General features: G+C 47.0%; 1 protein-coding gene across 2 annotated transcripts in view; it reads right to left on the reverse strand.

The window, feature by feature from the left end:
- MAMDC2 (MAM domain containing 2) overlaps window positions 1-18839 on the reverse strand; it is a 147903-nt gene that overhangs the window by 104617 nt on the left and 24447 nt on the right. For both annotated transcript variants that reach the window (XM_077474957.1, XM_077474958.1), the window contains exon 2: window positions 4711-4824. In XM_077474957.1, the coding sequence (XP_077331083.1) occupies window positions 4711-4824 (114 nt within the window). The remainder of the gene's footprint in view (window positions 1-4710; window positions 4825-18839) is intronic.

An 18839-nucleotide genomic window follows, 5' to 3' on the forward strand; every position in this document is an offset into this window, starting at 1 on the left:
CTCCTGTGTTGACAGACGAAACTGCTGGTGGGATCACTTAACCTCATTGTTACTGAAAAATGTGCACAGTCTACCACTGGGTGGGTCACATAAACCCAAAAAAGAGCCAGTATGCATGTTAGGTTTTTAAAGTGGTTGTAAACCCTTACAAACCACTTTGACTTACAGGTAAGCCTGTAGGCTTACCTGTAGGTCCAAGAAATATCTCCTAAACCTGCACGTTTAGGAGATATTTCCAAAAAGACAGGCACCGCTGTCTACGGCGCATGCGGCGTAGACAGCGGTGAGCAGGCGCAGTGAGCATGCCTATGCTAAAAGCGATATGCCATTAGTGGCGGCTCCCGTGCGCAATGCGTGGGAGTGACGTCATGGCTGCTCCGGTGCTGTGAGTGGCCAGAGCAGCGATACCCGGAAGAAGATGGACGCTCGGTGCTACAGGGGACAGCAGTGACATCGCTGGCTCCTGTATCAGGTAAGTGACACATAATGGGCTACTATGCGATGCATATTAGCCCATTATGCTTTACCTTTGCAGGGAGACAAAGAGGAAGTAAACCCATTAGGGTTTACTTCCTCTTTAATGCTGTGTCCCCAGTGGCCAGACGTCTCGTAACTACATCTATACCTCCCAACTTTAAGAAATAAGAAAGATGGACACCTTGTCCATGTACAACATGTGTAGTCAAAAAACACACTCCTGGTTACGTGGTCCACAATGAAATAATATACATAAAATAATTGGTTTACCCCATAATTGCATTTTTTTTTTTTACCACATCTAATAATTTAGAGCTTGGATAAAAGGCTTATTGTAGTACATTTCTAGAACTACACAAAGGGCTTGATTTATTAAAACTGGAGAGTGGGAAATCTGGTGCAGCATGATAGCCAATCAGCTTCTAACTTCAGCTTGTTTAACCACTTGCTTACTGGGCACTTAAACCCCCCTCAGTCCCAGACCAATTTTCAGCTTTCAGCGCTGATGCACTTTGAGTGACAATTACGCGGTCATACAACACTGTACCCAAATGAAATTTTTATCATTTTTTTCCCACAAATAGAGCTTTCTTTTGGTGGTATTTAGTTACAGCTCAGAGTTTTATTTTTTGCTAAACAAACAAAAAAAGATGCAAAAAAAAAAAAAAAAAAAAATCATGTTTTAATAGTTTGTTATAAAATTTTGCAAACGGGTCATTTTTCTCCTTCATTGAAGTGCGCTGATTAGGCGGCACTGATAGGCTGCATTGGTGGGCACTGATGGGCTGCATTGGTGGGCACTGATGGGCTGCATTGGTGGGCACTGATGGGCTGCATTGGTGGGCACTGATAGGCTGCACCGGTGGGCACTGATAGGCATAGTTAAGGCGGCACTAATAGGCACAGATAAGGCGGCACCGATGGGCACAGATAAGGCGGCACTGATGGGCAAAGATGGGCACAGATAAGATGGCACGGATGGGTGGCACGGATAAGTGGCACGGATGGGTGGCACGGATGGGCACTGATAGGTACCACAGATAGATGGGACTGATGGGCACTGATAGGTGGCACTGATAGGTGGCTCTGATAGGTGGCACTGCTGGGCACTGATGGGCGGCACTGCTGGGCACAGATGGGCGGCACTGCTGGGCACTGATGGGCGGCACTGGGGTGCAGCACCTTTGAGGCAGATTGGGTGGCACTGTGGGTGGCACTGTGGGTGGCACTGTGGGGTGGCACTGTGGGTGGCACTGTGGGTGGCACTGTGGGCACTATGGGCACTGACGGGGGGCACTTACTTTTGCTTTTATTTTACTTCAGGATGGCACTGCGGGAGGCAGGTGGGCACAGGCAGGTGGCAGGTGGTCCCTTGTATTGATGGCCGTGATCGGGACTGATGTCCCGATCACGGCCGCCGGTGATCGGCTTTTTTTTTCTCTCCTCGCGCTGTCAGCGCGAGGAGGAATAATAGCCGATTACCGGCTCCGTTCTATCACATGATCAGCTGTCATTGGCTGACAGCTGATCACGTGATAAGGGGTCGGGATCGACCCCTTACACGGATCGGTGATCAGGCGAGTCTCACGGACTCGCCGATCACAGAGCGCGCCGCGCGCGCCCCTCAGGGGGCGCGCAGGCCGCTCGTAACCAGGACGACGTCAATAGACGTAGTCCCGGAAATGTAGGTCCGCGCTAATGCCGTCATTTGGCAATAGCGCGGATCTGTAGTGGTTAAATAAGTTTTGACAAAAATACCTAGAAGCTGATTGATTTCTATGCAGAGCTGCACCAGATTTTGCACTCTCCAGTTCTGGTAAATCAAGCACATGACAACTAATGTATAACTAATACATCTAGAACAAAACAATGGAAATGTAAAAGGGGGATAGGGACTGAGGCATTTAAGCTGGCCATACATATTATTGTAATTGAACTGTCTGCCCTTATATTGTAAAGCGCAACATAAAATGCAAGTTGGCGCTATATAAATCTTGTATAATAATAATAATAATTACAGAATTTCCTTTAGATTTACCTTCAACTATGTAGTACATGGGTCTGCTTGATTGCAAACAAATTGAAAGTGGTTAAGCCTGACCTCATATTTTATGTATTTTATTTTTGTGTATAATGTATGGCCAGTCAAAGAGCACAGCTCATCCAAATGGAAAACATTAGGGAGGTGTGTGGTTACATAACAGAAAAATAACCCTGGCCGTCGGTTGTTGGGGTCTGCGGGCAGGGGGCTTGTTGGAATCCGGGAGCCCCCTTTTAATAAGGGGGCCCCCAGATCCCAGCCCCCCACCCTATGTGAATGAGTAAGAGTACCCCTACCCATTCACCTGGGGAAAAAAAGTGACAATAAAAAAAAAACACAACACAGGTTTTTAAATGAATTTATTAATCAGCTCCGGGGGTCTTCTTCCGACTTCTCCGCTCTGTTCGGCCTCTTCTCCCAGTGTCCGGCCTCTGCTCCCGCTCTCCAGTGTCGTCTCCCGCTCTTATGCCGGCTCTTCCGCTATCTTCTTCCAGTTCTTTTACTAGCAGAGGAGCCCGGTCTCCTCCATCCTTCTTCCCTCTTCTTTCTTCTTCCAATGTTGATATGACACTCTCTCCCACTGAAATGCAGTGTGCGACGTGCACGGCGACTCATATATCTATGGGGCGTGGTCACTGGGTGATGTCCCTCAGTGACCCTGCCCCTTATGACGTCAAGTCCCAAAGGCATGCTGGGACTGTGACGTCATAAGGGGTGGGGTCACCGTGTGACATCACCCAGTGACCACACCCCATACCTATATAAGTCCTATACCTATATAATTCGCAGCGCACGTCACACAAGCCATTACAGCGGAAGAGAGCGTCTTGTCAACATTGGAAGAAGAAAGAAGAGAGAAGAGGGAAGAAGAGGGAAGAAGGACACTAGTGAAAGAGCTGGAAGAAGATAGCGGAGGAGCTGGCAGAAGAGCGGGAGACTACGCCGGAGAGCGGGAGAAGAGGCCGGACACTGGGAGAAGAGGCCGAACAGAGCGAAGAAGTCGGAAGAAGACCCCCGAAGTCGGAAGAAGACCCCCAAAGTCGGAAGAAGACCCCCGGAGCTGATTAATAAATTACTTTAGAAACCTGTGTTGTGTGTTTTTTTATTGACACTTTTTCCCCAGGTGAATGGGTAGGGGTACGATGTACCCCATACTCATTCACATAGGGTGGGGGGGCCGGGATGTGGGGCCCCCTTATTAAAGGGGTCTCCCAGATTCTGATAAGCCCCCCGCCCGCAGACCCTGACAACCAATTGTCAGGATTGTCGAGAAGAGGCCCTTGTCCTCATCAACATGGGGACAAGGTGCTTTGGGGTGGGGGGCCTGCAGGGCAGCCCCTTCCCCAAGCATCCACCCCCCCATGTTGAGGGCATGTGGCCTGGTATGGTTGAGGGGGGGGCGCTCGCTCATCCCCACCCCCTTTCCTGACCAGCCAGGCTGCGTGCTCGGATAAGGGTCTGGTATGGATTTTGGGGGGACCCCCACACAGTTTTTTCGGCGCAGGGGGTTCACCTTAAAATCCATACCAGACCTAAGGGCCTGGTATGCTCCTGGAGGGGGAACTCCATGCTGGTTTTTTATTTAAAATTTGGCTTGGAGTTCCCCCTCGAGAGCAGATTATTCTGTGAGAGAGGCGACATTGTCAATATAGATGGAGATCCAACTTTGAGGCGGCTTCCATTGAAATCAATGGGTACAAGTCGCCTAGAAGTCGGATTAAAGTAGTACAGGAACCTTTTCTGAAGTCGGAGCAACTTCAGTAGTGTGCATTAAGACGGCTCTCATTCACTTACATTGATTTGTACATGTAGCGCAACTTGAGGCGACTTGAAGTCGGATCCAAAGTTGCCCCTGTGTGAATGAAGTCTAATCGTTCTATTGTTGAGCTTTATTTTGGAAAAAAAACAGGCCTTTAGAATAGTTAGTCAGCTCTGAAAACCATTAAAATTTCTGGGGACAAAACATTGAAGCCATGGACAAGTCCTGCAAATCCAGGATACCTGCCACTGATAGATATACAGTAGTACTGTTGCTATTCTGATGTTCTGATTATGAACCCTTTGATACATTTCCTAGTGCTTTACTCTTCATGTGAATGTAAACATGACCAGGTTTATAAAGATTTCCAAACAGCACTCATTGCACTATTGCGAAAGAAAAAAACAGTAGACTTAAATTACATTGACTGTACCTTCCAAATTTACAACCCATGGAAGAAAGGCAAAGGCAGATTTGTAGGCACATGTGTTGTTTTCAAAGGTGCAAGATCCTTCAGAGACAGCGGCCCCTTCAGTAAACTGCAAACCTGCCAAAAAAAGAAAGCACCGTTTTTCACAGCCATTGAGTAGCATGGAAATTACTGTAAAGAAGAGAACAGTTTAATGAAGTGTATGAGAGGCTTGCCAAATGCTCAGCCACTGGGAAGTTAGAGTCCAATTCATATTTTTACCAACTGAGCTTAGTATTCAAGTACAACAAACAAAGTAAAGGGCATAAAGAAAACTGAAATTGTATATTAGAGTTTACTTACTGTAAGCCAAGTACTCACTAGTAGTTTTATTTTATTTCGTTCAACCCAGCAGGCTTAAAACTGAAGCTTTGAGGAGAAGGCACTGTACAAACTATCAGATATTAGTACAGCGACCCCCCTGCTAAACTGTTGTGTTCTGACAGGGGGACGGCATTAGCTGAGAGCACTAATCAGGTGCCGATCAGCAGACTTTTTTCAGTCATGCCCCTTCGACAGAAGCTGCTAGGTTTCTGTTTGACCAGCTGCCATACACACAGCAGAAAGTAAAAGAGGATCTTTTTAGGCTGCCCATACATGTTACAGTCTGACCTTACAATCTCTACTAGCAACTTTAGATACTAAACCAGATCTAAAGGAACTACCTAAATTATCAAATTACTTTAAATCAAATCAGGCAGGCCCTTCCTATACATACTTGTTATCCAGGGGCATAGGTAAGGGGATGGCTTCAGGGAGGTCAAAAACCCCCCTCCCCAGAACATCCTGCCAAAATGCCCCTCCTGCTGCGCCGCTCATCCTAGCATACACTATATAAAGCAGATTGTACAATCAGACTGTAACGCGTGTGGTAAGCTTTAGACAGGTGTCACCATAACATGTGTCCCCTTTGGAAGATTTTCCCTTTATTACTGTTGCAGTGACAAATCCAGTTTTTTAAAATTTGCATCACTTTCAGTCCTGATAATGGTCACCAGAAGACACAGACACCAACAAACAGGGGTTTTCTACAAAAAGCATTTCATACATAACAAAGAATTCAAGGATCGCTATGAGAGTCCTAAAGAGTAAGCCCAGCACAAAAACTTCTCACTTAGGCAAGCTATCTCTCTTTGAAGATATCAAATAGGAAGTGGGTACTTTTCTGACTCAATAACCTGTTGACCTGTGTTTATAAATTTCATATTGAGCTATTGAGTTCTGCCGCTAACCGTTTTTCTTTTTTACAGAAGAAAACATCTGAAAAAGCTCATCCAGCTGGCTGGATAGAAAAATCCATAATATTCAATATTATTACCTAACTAAAATAATATTATTATTACAATATTATTACCTAACTAAAATAAATAAAGTGCTTCCCTCCCTGTCCAATTGCCTCTAAACAGGTGATTGTAGGAGGAGGATTTTAAGACAAATTCAAGTAGTTACTTTGTATGTACAAATTCAGCTGTCAGTGTACATATTTCTGACGAGAGTTTAGAGTTACAATAAAAATACAGACATGTAGAGAGACTTTTCCTACAATTACAAATAGATAAAAAAAAATCCATCTCCACAGATATTTTGTTTTTCTGATGACACATCTTTAATACTAATGGTAATGTTGGAGCTGTGACACAGTAGCAACTTTGTAGCAGAGATCAGTAGCAGTTATAAATCTCTGATTATTTTCTTTGGCAATTTGTAGCAGGCTGTAGAGTTGCTGCTGTAGCTGGTTTGTGTGCTTTTTTTTCTTATGAAGCTACAAATCAATTTGTGATCATGAGCTTAGATGACTGACGTTGGTAATTCTGTAGCTAACAGCTAAGTGACTTAGTTACATATGACATAGACATTTCACTGACTGCAATTTCTATTTTCCTAGGAACAAAATGCTAGAAAAATCAGTTCTGTAAATGCTACCAATGTCTGCTGCAATATAGCTTGTGTGATATGGTCCTTGGGGAAAGAACAAAAAATGAAACATTGCTTGGCTTGAAAGCGCATATTTGTCCACACTGCTGTCTTCTTTCTCAAGATAAATGGAGACCCCTGCTGCACTATGCTTTGATTATAATAAGCCAAGACTAACCAAGACTTCAATGTAGCACTTTTATATAGAGATAGAGCCATGCTGTACACTGAACTAAGTCTTTGCTAATATCAGTTTAGTTCCTGGAAATGCAGCATACACTTTAAAGTTATCCTTAAAGGGGAAGTAAACCCATCCATAAAACAGTTTCATTTCTGGCACGTGCCAGAAACGTAACACTCCCATTTGTTGTGCTCTCAACCAAACTGTCAAACCATCCAATGGCTGGTGTCATAACTGATCATATGTGCAGCAATATGGCAGTTGTAGAATAAACAGAGGCCAAGATGGCAGCTTCCTTGGCTGAAAACGATAGGAGGGTTTACTTACAGTTTAAAAAAGAAGTAAACCCTGATGGTTTTTACTTCCTCTTTATTTCCCTGCAAAGGTAAAGCATAATGTGTTACTATGCATCGCATAGTAGCCCATTATGTGTCACTTACCTGAAACCAAAGCCTGCGATGTCACAGCTGTCCCCACTAGCAGCGAGTGTCTATCTTCACCCCTCTTCCTTCTGTGGCCGTGAACTCTGGCTCTGTGACTGGCCAGAGTCAGATGATGTCACTCCCATGCATATCACGGTTTGACCCCCTTTAGAAACGGCTCAATCTGTCCTTTCTAAAGGGCGCATGCGCCATGATCGGCGCATGACTTAATTGTAAAATGTACAACCATTTTAAAGCGTAACTTCACCCAAAAGGGGAGGTTTTACTTATTTTCATCCTCCCCTACCAACAATTGCCACTTCCTCCACAGCCTTCTGGGACACATCACAGGTCCTAGAAGACTGAAAGACCATTCACAAAGCACAGTGCATTGGGAAGTAAGGTGTGAAAACATGAGGCTTCACTGCCAGTTTCCCTTAGTTAAGATGCCAGGGCCTGGACCTGAAGCATTGGCTTGGGTGAGGGCAATGCTGGATCCCTAGACAGGTAAGTGTCTCATAGTTTCATAGTTAGTAAGGTTGAATAAAGACACCAGTCCAACCTGAGTGAGTGTCTACAATTGGCCCAATCCCTGTACATTGCACACTCACATTGGTTCCTACCCTCAAGGAGCCCACAATCCAAGGTCCCCATTCATATACTGGGCCAACTTGCCTACATGTCTTTGGAGTGTGGGAGGAAACCGGAGTACCTGGAGGAAACCCACGCAGGCACAAGGAGAACATGCAAACTGCAGGCAGGTAGTGTCATGGTTGGGATTTGAACCAGTGACCCTTCTTACTGCTAGGTGAGAGTGCTAACCACTACACCACTGTGCCGCCCAAAGTGTCCTTAAAGTCAGCACATAAAGTATTTGTGGCTTTTTTTGGGGGGGGGGGGACTGGAGATCCTTTTTAAGGGTGAGCGGAGTGAATACAAGCAATCTCTACAACATGTATTGTGCAATCAACAACATTTAGCTGCAGGATTGAGCAAAATCTTTTTTTAAGGGGAGGGGGCGTGTATTTAGGTTACTAGTTCATTTTATTGAGTGTTGTATTTGTGTTTATCCTTTCGGTAGCTGATTATTATTTGTGTAATGTAATGATGATTATCTGAGATTCAAAAAATTACTTAAAGTTTATATTCACATTTGGGAACATGTTAAATGATCCACCCGTTTTATGGTGGAACATGTAACATGTTCCGTACCTGCAGCTGCTTTCCATTCTCTGCACTCCCTGTGACAGCAGACTGAGTATCTTCTCCCTGCACCCACTGTCACTATTTGAAAAGAGCGTCACTGTGCGGGTCTCCGCCCATGAGGCCACGTCATTCAATCACAGAGTACTGTTAATGAATGAACTAGTATTAACAGCCTTTGCAGCTGTCAGCTTGTACTTACCAATGAATTACCAGGGTGCTATTGAGTTTGTTCATTGTAGTAGTGCACTGATTCTTCCTGTCAGTGTGTAACTGCCTGCTTGTTCAAGGTACGAGCAAACAGCTTCCATTGACAGTCTGTAAAAGCCCTTCTTTGCGATCTGCTGATCCTGGGTAGGGATGAGCTCAGGCGTGTTCGCATGGAACACGTGCAGAGCCCGCCAGGAAGTGGGCGCAGTGCTGCGCTAATCACAGGCAGTGAGACATTGCCTCGATGTGCGGCTGCAGAGATCGGGCAATGTCTCACTGCCTGTGATTAGCGCAGCGCTGCTCTCACTTCCTGGCGGGCTCTGCACGTGTTCCATGCGAACACGCCTGAGCTCATCCCTAATCCTGGGTGCAATGCTTTCCAGTCACCTATAAAAGAATAAAATAAATGCACATTTTTTTACCTGCAAAAAATTTGCATTTTTTTTTTTTAAAGGTGAACTTATCCTTTAATGAAATAGAGCTAACAGAAATGTGTAAAAATCCTACTTCAAGGCTATGTATTAGATAATATGGATATGCTCATCTCACATCTGAGTCAAATCAGCAGGGGAAGAATAGAGAAGGCTGGCATAGTGCTGGTAATCACTTTCCACCTCCAAATCGCTTATTCACATGGGATATGAAAATATATATAGATCGGCATTACTGTGCAAATTTCTTGTCCCACATCCTATAAAGAATCTACAAAAGAAAACCCCTGGTAGAGGACTTTGGAGGCATGTACAATGATGGAATCAGTAAGAATTATTTTATTAATTCAATAGAGAGAGCTTTCAATGATTCAATGCAGAGCTTGTTAGCCTACGTGTTTCGGAGCATAGCATGAAGGAGAACTCCGAAACCCGTAGGTTAACAAGCTCTGCAGTTAATTATATCCTGGATAGGTGATAAGCTTATCAACTGAACTGTACTAAGTATACTGTTATGTTGCTCATAAATTATGTTTTATGATATGTCTTTATACCAATCTATTGAATTAATAAAAATGTTCTTACTGATTTTTCTTTTGTAAGTTCACATGGGATAAAACCCTGATCATTTCACCAAATATGATGGATATTTAAAAGAAGGAAGGCAGAATCTAGTGCTCTCCATTTAAAATGTTTAATAATTTATGGGTGGCACAGTGGTGTAGTGGTGTAGTGGTTAGCACTTTTACTTAGCAGCAAGAAGGGTCGCTGGTTCAACCACGACACTACCTGCTTGGAGTTTGCATGTTCTCCTTGTGCCTGCATGGGCTTCCCCCAGGTACCCCAGTTTCCTCCCACACTCCAATGACATGCTGGTAGGTTAATTGGATCCTGTCTAAATTGTCCCTAGTATGTATGAATGTGAGCTAGGGACCTTAGATTGTAAGCTCCTTGAGGGTAGGAACTGATGTGAATGTACAATGCATATGTAAAGCGCTGCATAAATTGATGGCACTATATAAGTAACTGAAATAAAATAACATATAAAAAAGGTACGGTATAAACTCACAAAGATGCAAGCTGAAAACACATTTCAGACACAATGGGTCTCAAGATGGCCACAATGTAATGTGAAGACGCAGGCTCCATCCTCTAGACCCATATCATCAAAGCATTGACTTCTTCAGTAAGGGTCACTTACTTGCATGGCTTACAGTGCCATCTTTGTGAGTTTATACCTTACCTTTTTTGTTGTATATTATTAAACATTTTAAACAGAGAGCACTAGATTCTGCCTTCCTTCCTTTGCCTATCCATCATATTTGGTGAGATGATCGGGGTTTTATCCCATGTGAATAAGCAATTTGGAGGAGGAATCCCCAATTATCCCCAGAGGGGAACACTGCTGATATGATTTATATGTGAGGTGAGCAGCCTGTGATACTGGTGGAGGAAAGCACAAGCAGTTTGGATTTTTGCACCGTTGATGTATTGATTTTTTTAATTCACTTCAATCAGTCACAGATACTATATATGAACTTTCAGCAATATATGTTTATTGATTACCATTTTTACACTTTTATTATTATTGATGTTTTTTTTATAGCAGAGCACTGTCTATATCATCACGGATCCGTCCCGTGTGAAAGGGGCCTTAGGCAGAAGTAATTGGGCAGTGTGTTTAAACAGCTATTAAGAGAGTGAAGTAAGCCAGTGTAGAATTATTTGTTTGCTTGTTATTTGTTGCTGTTTTATTTTTGCAAAAATACGTCCATTAATGCTATATTGGTACATAGGGGAGCTGGAATTAAAAAAAATAAATGTAAACAGTAGTGATGGCCGAACGGTTCGCCCGGCGGTCGTTTCGCGGCGAATTTCCGACTTTCGCCGTCCGCGGGTTCGAACGCCTTTTTCCGTCGTTCGCCCCGGCGGACTTACGTGTTTAATGTATACAAGAACTTTAACCTTTCGTGACACGTTTATCATGTGTTACAGGACAACCAATTGAGACATGACAGCTCATGGACACTTGGACATTCCCCCTAACCTATAAATACACCCGATCCGGTGGCCATTTTACATTCTTTCTTCTGTCACTGTAGGGAAAGGATCCTGTGTGGAGTAGGGACAGAGAAAACGCTAGCTATTTGGTACACAAAAGTTCTTTTCAGGACTGGTATAGGTGTTAGGTCAGCAGCCTGAGTTTCTTTTGTCAGTTTAGATAAAGGGACAGAGCGCTGTATGCTGCTATTTTAGGGACAGCTCAGCCAGATTAGTCTTTCTTCATCATCATCATCATCATCATCATTAGCTGTTACTATCAGGTCCACAAAAGAGCTGTTCCAGCTAATCGTTCCAGCCTACTCTTTTTTGCCAATTTGTATAGGGACAGGCAGGAAGCAGTGTGTCAGGCAGTGAGGATAATTTTAAAGACTTGCTGTTACTATTAGTTCCACAAAGGTTCTTTTCAGGACTGGTATCAGTGGTACGGTAATAGGCTTGTACACGTATAATATTCTTTCTTCCAAATATAGAAAGAATATTATACTTGACTGCTGCCCTTCTGCTGCAGTCTGCTAATCATTCACAACTCACTTGTTCCACAAAGCTCTTTATCAGGACTGGTAACTTGGTCTGTCTAGGGTGCTACGGTACATAGGCTTGGGTGCGGTACAGTCTGCTGTTCTGTAAGGACCGCTATCGGTCCACAATACATAGGGTTGCCGTGCACTACTGCTGACCGCTGCCCTATACTGCAGCAGTCCTTCATTGGTATAGGGACTGACGTACAGTCTGCTAATCACTAACACACAACCTGCTTGGTCCACAAAAGTTCTTATAAGGACTGGTAACTTGGTATAGGGTGCTACGGTACATAGGCCTGAGTGCGTTACAGTCTGCTGTTCTGTAAGGACCGCTATCGGTCCACAATACATAGGGTTGCCGTGCACTACTGCTGACCGCTGCCCTATACTGCAGCAGTCCTTCAGCGGTATAGGGACTGACGCACAGTCTGCTAAACACTAACACACAACCTGCTTGGTCCACAAAAGTTTTTATAAGGACTGGTAACTTGGTATAGGGTGCTACGGTACATAGGCCTGAGTGCAGTACAGTCTGCTGTTCTGTAAGGACCGCTATCGGTCCACAATACATAGGGTTGCCGTGCACTACTGCTGACCGCTGCCCTATACTGCAGCAGTCCTTCATTGGTATAGGGACTGACGTACAGTCTGCTAATCACTAACACACAACCTGCTTGGTCCACAAAAGTTCTTATAAGGACTGGTAACTTGGTATAGGGTGCTACGGTACATAGGCCTGAGTGCGTTACAGTCTGCTGTTCTGTAAGGACCGCTATCGGTCCACAATACATAGGGTTGACGTGCACCACTGCTGACCGCTGCCCTATACTGCAGCAGTCCTTCAGCGGTATAGGGACTGACGTACAGTCTGCTAAACACTAATACACAACCTGCTTGGTCCACAAAAGTTCTTATAAGGACTGGTAACTTGGTATAGGGTGCTACGGTACATAGGCTTGAGTGCGGTACAGTCTGCTGTTCTGTAAGGACCGCTATCGGTCCACAATAGATAGGGTTGACGTGCACCACTGCTGACCGCTGCCCTATACTGCAGCAGTCCTTCAGCGGTATAGGGACTGACGCACAGTCTGCTAAACACTAACACACAACCTGCTTGGTCCACAAAAGTTTTTATAAGGACTGGTAACTTGGTATAGGGTGCTACGGTACATAGGCCTGAGTGCGTTACAGTCTGCTGTTCTGTAAGGACCGCTATCGGTCCACAATACATAGGGTTGCCGTGCACTACTGCTGACCGCTGCCCTATACTGCAGCAGTCCTTCATTGGTATAGGGACTGACGTACAGTCTGCTAATCACTAACACACAACCTGCTTGGTCCACAAAAGTTCTTATAAGGACTGGTAACTTGGTATAGGGTGCTACGGTACATAGGCCTGAGTGCGTTACAGTCTGCTGTTCTGTAAGGACCGCTATCGGTCCACAATACATAGGGTTGACGTGCACCACTGCTGACCGCTGCCCTATACTGCAGCAGTCCTTCAGCGGTATAGGGACTGACGTACAGTCTGCTAAACACTAATACACAACCTGCTTGGTCCACAAAAGTTCTTATAAGGACTGGTAACTTGGTATAGGGTGCTACGGTACATAGGCTTGAGTGCGGTACAGTCTGCTGTTCTGTAAGGACCGCTATCGGTCCACAATACATAGGGTTGCCGTGCACTACTGCTGACCGCTGCCCTATACTGCAGCAGTCCTTCATTGGTATAGGGACTGACGTACAGTCTGCTAATCACTAACACACAACCTGCTTGTTCCACAAAAGTTCTTATAAGGACTGGTAACTTGGTATAGGGTGCTACGGTACATAGGCTTGAGTGCGGTACAGTCTGCTGTTCTGTAAGGACCGCTATCGGTCCACAATAGATAGGGTTGACGTGCACCACTGCTGACCGCTGCCCTATACTGCAGCAGTCCTTCAGCGGTATAGGGACTGACGTACAGTCTGCTAAACACTAATACACAACCTGCTTGGTCCACAAAAGTTCTTATAAGGACTGGTAACTTGGTATAGGGTGCTACGGTACATAGGCTTGAGTGCGGTACAGTCTGCTGTTCTGTAAGGACCGCTATCGGTCCACAATAGATAGGGTTGACGTGCACCACTGCTGACCGCTGCCCTATACTGCAGCAGTCCTTCAGCGGTATAGGGACTGACGTACAGTCTGCTAAACACTAATACACAACCTGCTTGGTCCACAAAAGTTCTTATAAGGACTGGTAACTTGGTATAGGGTGCTACGGTACATAGGCTTGAGTGCGGTACAGTCTGCTGTTCTGTAAGGACCGCTATCGGTCCACAATACATAGGGTTGCCGTGCACTACTGCTGACCGCTGCCCTATACTGCAGCAGTCCTTCATTGGTATAGGGACTGACGTACAGTCTGCTAATCACTAACACACAACCTGCTTGTTCCACAAAAGTTCTTATAAGGACTGGTAACTTGGTATAGGGTGCTACGGTACATAGGCTTGAGTGCGGTACAGTCTGCTGTTCTGTAAGGACCGCTATCGGTCCACAATAGATAGGGTTGACGTGCACCACTGCTGACCGCTGCCCTATACTGCAGCAGTCCTTCAGCGGTATAGGGACTGACGTACAGTCTGCTAAACACTAATACACAACCTGCTTGGTCCACAAAAGTTCTTATAAGGACTGGTAACTTGGTATAGGGTGCTACGGTACATAGGCTTGAGTGCGGTACAGTCTGCTGTTCTGTAAGGACCGCTATCGGTCCACAATAGATAGGGTTGACGTGCACCACTGCTGACCGCTGCCCTATACTGCAGCAGTCCTTCAGCGGTATAGGGACTGACGTACAGTCTGCTAAACACTAATACACAACCTGCTTGGTCCACAAAAGTTCTTATAAGGACTGGTAACTTGGTATAGGGTGCTACGGTACATAGGCTTGAGTGCGGTACAGTCTGCTGTTCTGTAAGGACCGCTATCGGTCCACAATAGATAGGGTTGACGTGCACCACTGCTGACCGCTCACCTATACTGCAGCAGTCCTTCAGCGGTATAGGGACTAAGAGTTTTGTCACAGGGTCATTTAAAAAATGACATGCAGAGGAAGAGGCAGGCCCTTCCGCAGGGGTGGTAGGGGTAGGGCAGGAGCAACAGGCTTGAGCCAAAGTGGGAAGTTGCAGAAGGTGCGTTCAATTACTTTAAAGGATGCACCAGACTTGGTTGAGTGGCTCGCTCAGCCTTACTCTTCTGCACCCTCCTCATCCTCTCGATCTGCACCCTCTTCTTCACTCTCTGCTATGTGCACCCCCAAAGACACTACCACCAACAACACGACCACCACCACCACCACCACATACCTTCCGCTTGAGTCACTGGAATTATTTTCCGATCCATATCAAGAGGACATTTCTGATGCGCAGCCACTCTTGGTATTGGATCAGGAAGAGGAGGTAGCAACAAGCGCTACTCAGCAGTCTGACGCCAGTACCCAGATCAGCCCAAGGAGGAGGTTGGTCCCCGGTGTTGCTGCCTACTCTACTTATAGCGGTGGGGAAGGTGACGTTGATGATGACGTGTCTAGTGATGTCACGTGGGTGCCCACAAGAGAGGAAGAGGAGGGGAGTTCAGAGGGAGATATGGACCAGCAGATAGGGAGGAGAAGCAGCAATGACTTACATTGCACAGCAGGGACAAAGCAGACTGCAAATGTATCAGGAGCGAGTCATCGACCATGTACGGTCACATCTGGCGCTCCCAGGACACCGGCACATGGCTCCGCAGTGTGGGCTTTTTTTAACGTGTCCGCTGCTGACAATAGCGTTGCCATCTGCAATCTTTGCAGTCAACGCGTTAGTCGCGGTAAGCCCAATACTCACCTAGGGACGACCGCCTTAAGAAGGCACATGAGCAGCCATCACCGAGCCCAGTGGGAGCAACGGAACACACAAAGCCACACTGCAGGCTCTCACCGTCCAGCCTCGTCTTCTACTTCTCCTTCTCCTCTCTCCTCACAATTGTCCTCCACTCCACCTTCCATCACGCCAAGCTCACATTTTTCTGCAAAAAGGCAGGCTTCCGTGGGCCTAATGTTTGAGCGTAAAAAAATGATGACGCCGGATAACCCTCTTGCCCAACGGTTGGCGGCTGGCTTGTCAGAACTCATAGCCCGCCAACTACTGCCATATAAACTGGTGGACTCGGAGGCCTTTCGCAAATTTGTGGCCATTGGAACACCACAATGGAAGGTCCCAGGAAGGAAGTATTTCTCAGAGAAGGGCATCCCAGAGCTATATGGCCATGTTCAGCGGCAAGTGAATGTATCTCTGGCACACAGTGTCGGTGCCAAGATACATCTGACCACAGACACGTGGTCTAGCAAACACGGGCAGGGAAGGTATATCAGTTTTACTGCCCACTGGGTGAACCTTCTGACGGCCGTCAAGCATGTAACCCGTGGCACCCGTGTAGATTTGGTTTTACCGCCACGGATTGCATGCAGGCCTGACTCTTCTTCTCCTCCTCCTACTCCATCCTCCTCCCTCTCCTCCTCAGCTGCCTCCTCCTTTTCCGCTGCTAGCGTCTCTTCCACTGCACCGCCCAAGCTCCCCAGAACCTATTCCACATGCCAGGTGAGACGTTGCCATGCCGTGCTGCGTCTGTTGTGCCTGGAAGCAAAGAGCCACACTGGCCCGGCACTCCTTTCAGCTTTGCGTTCACAGGCAGATGAGTGGCTAACACCGCTCAATTTGACAGTTGGTAAAGTGGTGTGTGACAACGGTGCCAATCTGCTTAGCGCATTGAAACAGGGCAAAATCACGCACGTGCCGTGCATGGCACACGTCTTAAACTTGGTCGTGCAGCGATTCCTTGTCAAATACCCTGGGGTCCAGGACATCTTGCGGCAGGCAAGGAAAATCTCGGCCCATTTCAGAAGATCTTACACGGCCATGGCTCGCCTTGCTGACATTCAGCGGCGACACCATCTGCCGGTCAGACGTCTTATTTGCGATTGCCCGACGCGATGGAACTCAACCTTCTATATGCTTGATAGGCTGCTCCAGCAGAAACGTGCAGTTAACGTCTACCTGTATGAACTCTGCGAAAGAAACGGTTCTGGGGAGCTGGGTTTTTTTTCACCGCGCCAGTGGCTGCTCATGCGCGACACATGCAGACTTCTGCGGCCATTTGAGGAGATCACCAAACTGGTCAGTCGCAGCCATGGCGCCATCAGTGACATGGTACCTTATGCCTTCTTTCTGGAGCGTGCATTGCGTCGTGTCATTGATCAGGCTGTGGAGGAGCAGGAGCGGGAAGATGAGGAAGTCGCAATGCTGGATGAATTCCCAGGGGGGGCTACTCTATCTGAGACAAGTCAACAACAGGAGTCTGATGAGGAGTCAGAGGAGGATGGTGCCGGGGCGGATGAGCAGGAGCAAGAAGAGCATGCTTTAAACCTTTCTGGGATCCCTGTTGTGCGAGGATGGGGAGAGGAGAATGAAGAGGACGACATTATCCTGGATGATGAGCAGGAGCCAGGCCACCACACCGCTTCCACTTTAGTGCAAATGGGGGCCTTCATGCTCCAGTGTTTTAATAGGGACCCCCGTATAAAAAGCATGAGGGTCAAGGACCAGTACTGGGTGGCAACGTACTTAGACCCCCGGTACAAACACAAAATGGCGGAAATGTTACCGCCGTCGCAGAGGGCTGTCAGAATGCAGCACTTCCAGGCCTTGCTTCGAGAAATGCTGCATTCTGCTTTTGCGTGCGCTGGCAGAGGAGCAATTCCCACTCCCAGAGAAGGATTTGCGGGTACCAATCCAACAGCGCCTGCAAGAAGAGGCCGGTTTGAAGATGTGTTGGTGACTTCGGATATGAGGTCATTCTTTCAGCCGACCCATCGACAGGTGTCATCCGGATCCAGCATCAGGGAACGCCTAGACCGTCAGGTGTCCGACTACATTGGGTTAACGGCCGATGTGGACGCTCTGAGGAGTGATGAACCCCTAGACTACTGGGTGGGCAGGCTTGACCTCTGGCCAGAGCTTGCCCAATTTGCAATCGAACTGTTGGCTTGCCCCTCATCCAGTGTCCTGTCCGAAAGGACGTTCAGCGCAGCAGGGGGGATTGTGACCGATAAGCGTACTCGCCTAGCTCACCACAGTGTTAACTACCTCACATTTCTAAAAATGAATGAGGCATGGATCTCGGAGGAATTCAACACATGTGATCAGTAGACCATGTATATGTCTATAAACAATTTTTGGAATCAAGCACACAGACCTTCTTAATTCATTTGGCTCACTTCCCTGACCCAAAAAAGCACACCGTACTATATGCCCCTACCCTCCTCTTTGAAGAGGTTGAGCGGTGTCATATTTCTACTGGGGCTGCTTATTATGAGGGGTTCCCACCATCCCTGTGCTGTGCTGACTTCCTCCTGGGTGTTCTTATTATGAGGGGCTCCCACCATCCCTGTGCTGTGCTGACTTCCTCCTGGGGGTTCTTATTATGAGGGGATCACACCATCCCTGTGCTGTGCTGACTTCCTCCTGGGGCTGCTTACGGTGCTGCTGTCAGCGCTGTATGTCACGGAGCTGCTGTCAGCGCTGTATGTCACGGAGCTGCTGTCAGCGCTGTATGTCACGGAGCTGCTGTCAGCGCTGTATGTCACGGAGCTGCTGTCAGCGCTGTATGTCACGGAGCTGCTGTCAGCGCTGTATGTCACGGAGCTGCTGTCAGCGCTGTATGTCACGGAGCTGCTGTCAGCGCTGTATGTCACGGAGCTGCTGTCAGCGCTGTATGTCACGGAGCTGCTGTCAGCGCTGTATGTCACGGAGCTGCTGTCAGCGCTGTATGTCACGGAGCTGCTGTCAGCGCTGTATGTCACGGAGCTGCTGTCAGCGCTGTATGTCACGGTGCTGCTGTCAGCGCTGTATGTCACGGAGCTGCTGTCAGCGCTGTATGTCACGGAGCTGCTGTCAGTGCTGTATGTCACGGAGCTGCTGTCAGCGCTGTATGTCACGGAGCTGCTGTCAGCGCTGTATGTCACGGAGCTGCTGTCAGCGCTGTATGTCACGGTGCTGCTGTCAGCGCTGTATGTCACGGAGCTGCTGTCAGCGCTGTATGTCACGGAGCTGCTGTCAGCGC

Source organism: Lithobates pipiens, unplaced genomic scaffold (genome assembly GCF_037356315.1).
Source record: "Lithobates pipiens isolate NorthernLeopardFrog02 unplaced genomic scaffold, aLitPip1_a1.2 Scaffold_13, whole genome shotgun sequence".
Lineage (NCBI taxonomy): Eukaryota > Metazoa > Chordata > Amphibia > Anura > Ranidae > Lithobates > Lithobates pipiens.